This window comes from Cicer arietinum, chromosome 1, assembly GCF_000331145.2.
Source record: "Cicer arietinum cultivar CDC Frontier isolate Library 1 chromosome 1, Cicar.CDCFrontier_v2.0, whole genome shotgun sequence".
Lineage (NCBI taxonomy): Eukaryota > Viridiplantae > Streptophyta > Magnoliopsida > Fabales > Fabaceae > Cicer > Cicer arietinum.
The window spans coordinates 44,405,725-44,409,994 of record NC_021160.2 but is presented as its reverse complement, the minus strand read 5'-3'; the positions used below and the strand labels follow the sequence as shown (position 1 = coordinate 44,409,994).

Here is a 4,270-nt window from a genome sequence, read left to right as displayed (position 1 = left end):
TCAGATACACATTCAAATACATATATACAACCTAATTTACAACCTAATTAACTACATTCAGATACATATATACAACCTAATATACAACCTAATTTACAACCTAAACTACATTCAGATCCATATGCATGTTCATATATTGTGTCCTATGATCATTTACATATAATAACTAACAGAATATACATAATATGCACTAGCTACCATATAATATTCAGATCCCTTGCCCAGCAGCAAGCTATTTCCCAGAAAATCAAATAATTTGCATGTCAAGCACATACTGACACCAGTCTTCCTTTAATTGCATCAGATTTTCCTCAGAATATGATGGACTGGAATTGTCAAAGTACTGCAATATAAAAATTGAACATATTATATTAAGTTAGTATCAAATATATAGATAATTTATATATGAAAATCATATAATGCAAATACCGTACCGTTTCTGGGATAATAGTTTTATTCTTCTCAACAATCTCCTTCATGAATCTCAATACGTAGTACCCACAGTCGATGTTATTTGTTTGACGAGGGCACTTTATTGAGATCCATGTAATGTTATTAGACTTCTGCTTCGACACTTTAGCACCTCTTTGAGCTCGATAAACTTTTAAGGCACTATCGAATGAATAAATGTGATTATTAGAGCATAAATATTTATATATATATATATAAATATTCATGCTCTAATAATCACATTTATTCATTCGATAGTGCCTTAAAAGTTTATCGAGCTCAAAGAGGTGCTAAAGTGTCGAAGCAGAAGTCGAATAACATTACATGGATCTCAATAAAGTGCCCTCGTCAAACAAATAACATCGACTGTGGGTACTACATATTGAGATTCATGAAGGAGATTGTTGAGAAGAATAAAACTATTATCCCAGAAACGGTACGGTATTTGCATTATATGATTTTCATATATAAATTATCTATATATTTGATACTAACTTAATATAATATGTTCAATTTTTATATTGCAGTACTTTGCCAATTCCAGTCCATCATATTCTGAGGAAGATCTGATGGAATTAAAGGAAGAATGGTGTCAGTACGTGCTTGACATGAAAATTATTTGATTTTCTGGGAAATAGCTTGCTGCTGGGCAAGGGATCTGAATATTATATGGTAGCTAGTGCATATAATGTATATTCTGTTAGTTATTATATGTAAATGATCATAGGACACAATATATGAACATGCATATGGATCTGAATGTAGTTTAGGTTGTAAATTAGGTTATATATATATACGTATCTGAATGTAGGTAATTAGGTTGTAAATTAGGTTGTATATATGTATCTGAATGTAGTTACTTAGGTTGTAAATTACAGAGTTACATATATGTTAAAAAAGTTACAGAGTTCTGATTTATGTTCTATTGATTGTGTGAACTGATTGTCTATAATATGTTCTGTTCTACTGATTGTGAAGTGATTTTGGATCAAAAATAATTTTGGGTACAAAGATAAAAGACAGCGCTTTTTAAAAAAAGTGCCATAAAAAGCTAAAAAGCACCTTTCATTTCAAATAATTAATTTGTCGCTTAAGAACTTCATATCTCCATCGTTGTCCGGTATGGGCAACGGTGCAGTTGGTTCGAAAGCAACCGTAGGCGATACTTTGACATGGCCCGCGGGGATCGGAATATTGTGCAATACTTCTCCCGAAGTATTGTGCAATATTCCTTTTCCCACCTTCCGTTGAGTCGGCGAGGACAAGTATAGGACACATGTAGTGACACCCTACATCAATAGTTAAAACATAAGTACAGTTAATATATAAGTTTGTTTAATACATAAGTAATTACATAAGCAAGTAAGTAGTAAGTAATTAATTACCTCGGGAATACTCTTCAAACCGACGTTGCAACTCCCGGTTTCACTCTCCATTTGTATTTCAGGTTGGAGCTGAACCGGAAGTTGCTTGTCTTTATTCGTATTCACCAAGAGTGCCACTTGCTCCGATAAGATTCTGAGCTTCTCTAATACTTCCTCGTTGGAAGGTTTTTGGCGCTTCTCTTGAGGAAAAAAGCTTTTGGGAGTTACGCCAAATCCTTTCCCCCTCACTCGACCGGAATACTCAGGGACATTAAACACTTTCCCAAGAATGTCCCTGCACGTATCCTTGTTGCCCTCTTGAGTTTCAGAACTTTGTTCAATAGTTTCCTAAAATACATGTAACATTAAAAAGATAAGTTCAATAGCATTTTTAAAATACAATATTAAAAAATATTAAAGTGATAATATACTTACACAAAGTTCTACAACTTTCTTGACATTTTCATTATCAACCACTCCTTCTTTGTTAACACGCGCTTCCTTCCATAAGATATGACGACCCAAGGGTTGATCGGCTTGGGTGTCTTTTCTCTATTCGTTAAAATCATAAACAAAATAATACAAATTAGTTACACACTATAGTTTATAATACAAATTACTTCATTATATAAAAGTGATGTTTAATTACTTACAATTTGTTGTTCAAGGCGTGCATATCCCATACGTGATTTCTTGTATGGGTGTTTTGGGTTGCTTGCCCGTTCGCGATTTGCCGTACTAATATTCTATATAAAAAAAAAATTGCAATTGTGTAAAAATTTAAAATACGCTACGAATATGAATAATAAAACACAAATGCTAATAAATTAATCACTTACGACAAACGCCGGGTCAGAACGTTTGGAAACAAATGCACTCCATTCATCCTTTGATATATAATGTTGATATATCTTTGGAGGTTCAGCATTTGTGTTTCCTTCTCTATCTTTTAGATAGAAATTTGAGAGATGGGATCTAAATCCACGATGGATTTTCCCAGCAACTCTCAAAACATATGACTTTCGTTCCTCATCAAGAACAAAAGTGGTCTGCAATGAAAACAATTATAAGTAATGTATTTTACAGAAAAAAAATTATAAATGACAAAAGAGTAGATCAAAATATTTACTTGAATGTCATTCCAGATGATATCTTTGGCATCCTTCAACGCCTTATCTCTCCAGTTGTCTATTGTTATTGGGACATTTTGACGAACAACAGCCCCAATGTAGCTTACAAACATGGAGCTGTTGGGGTCAACTGGCTGACCACTCTCGTTCCAGCCAACCTAATAAACTCATATAGTAAGTACATGCCCTAAACCCTAAAAAAAGATAAAAATCACACAGCAAACAAAGTATAGTATACCTCAAATTTAATCCCACTACTCCTTGCTTTAATCACCTTTTGCATTATAGTTGCACCACGTTTGACTTCTTTTTCATAAGTCTTGGAGGTGCCAACTTCTTCATTTTGAACTTCTATATCTTTGTTTGTATCCATTTAACTACAACAAGTTCAACATGCAGTTTAGTATAACATCAACAAGCTCAACATGGATCATGCATTATTATAAACAAACTCAACATGTATCAGTATATCTTAAAAAAGCTCAACATGCATTTTAATGATTACAAAAAATTTATAACATCAATACCTGAATAATGGTTCGAAGAAAGATGAAATGTAAAGAAAAGAGGGAACGCAGAAAGTTCACAGAAATATGGTTCACAGAAATACGATATTGAAGAAATACGTAATGAGGGTTACGTATTTCAATGAAAATATATTGTGTGAAATGGGAGAGATGATCTTGGATGGAAATAAGGTTCGAAATGAAGGAGATGATCGTGGAAATAAGGTTCGTAATGGACGGGATGATAGGGTTTGCAAAAGAAGAGAAGAACGATGAAGGTTGAGATGATAGTGAAGTTTACGTAATGAAGAGGAAACTGAAGAGGTAACTGTTATATATACGTAACCCTTTTACAGCGCTTTTTATAAGCCTTTTACAACGTTTCTTTTGCAAAGCGCTCTAAAAGGCGTCTTTAGTTAAATTTTTAAAAGGCTCTTTTACAGCGCTTCTCCCAATAAGCGCTGTAAAAGACCTTCGTGTGTTATTATATTATATGAATGTTTTTTAAACCCTTTTACAACGCTTTTACACATAAGCGCTCTAAAATGTCTCTTTATGTTAATTTTAAAAGGCTCTTTTACAGCGTTTCTCCCAATAAGCACTGTAAAAGACCTCCTTGTTTTATTATGGTATATGAATGTTTTTTTTAAGCCTTTTACAACGCTTTTCTAAATGAGCGTTGTAAAAGACCTTATTGTTTTTGTGTTTTGTTATGTTATGTTATTTTTTAAACAAGCTCAACATGCATGCAAAACCCACATAACTGGTCACCACCAAAATTCTCCTTTTATTTATGCATCTTCTTCACAAACATCAAAGC

The 4,270-nt window shown here is 33.2% G+C and overlaps 1 protein-coding gene across 1 annotated transcript; it reads right to left on the bottom strand.

The window, feature by feature from the left end:
• Window positions 1-2,455: 2,455 nt before the first annotated feature.
• Window positions 2,456-3,595, bottom strand: LOC140918962 (uncharacterized). Its single transcript, XM_073364072.1, has 3 exons — window positions 2,944-3,595; window positions 2,654-2,863; window positions 2,456-2,560 (listed from the first exon to the last, which is right to left on the bottom strand). The coding sequence occupies exons 1-3, from the start codon at window positions 3,055-3,057 to the stop codon at window positions 2,456-2,458; spliced, it is 429 nt and encodes a 142-aa protein (XP_073220173.1). The 5' UTR covers window positions 3,058-3,595.
• Window positions 3,596-4,270: the final 675 nt, after the last annotated feature.

What these genes read in the sequence shown, in the direction of transcription:
- LOC140918962 (XM_073364072.1), bottom strand. Translation starts at nt 3,057, where the DNA reads ATGTTTGTAAGCTACATTGGGGCTGTTGTTCGTCAAAATGTCCCAATA. An exon ending in TCATCTGGAATGACATTCAA is followed by an intron (nt 2,864 to 2,943) that starts GTAAATATTTTG and finishes TTTTCATTGCAG; the next exon opens with ACCACTTTTGTTCTTGATGA. An exon ending in GTTCTGACCCGGCGTTTGTC is followed by an intron (nt 2,561 to 2,653) that starts GTAAGTGATTAA and finishes TTTTTTATATAG; the next exon opens with AATATTAGTACGGCAAATCG.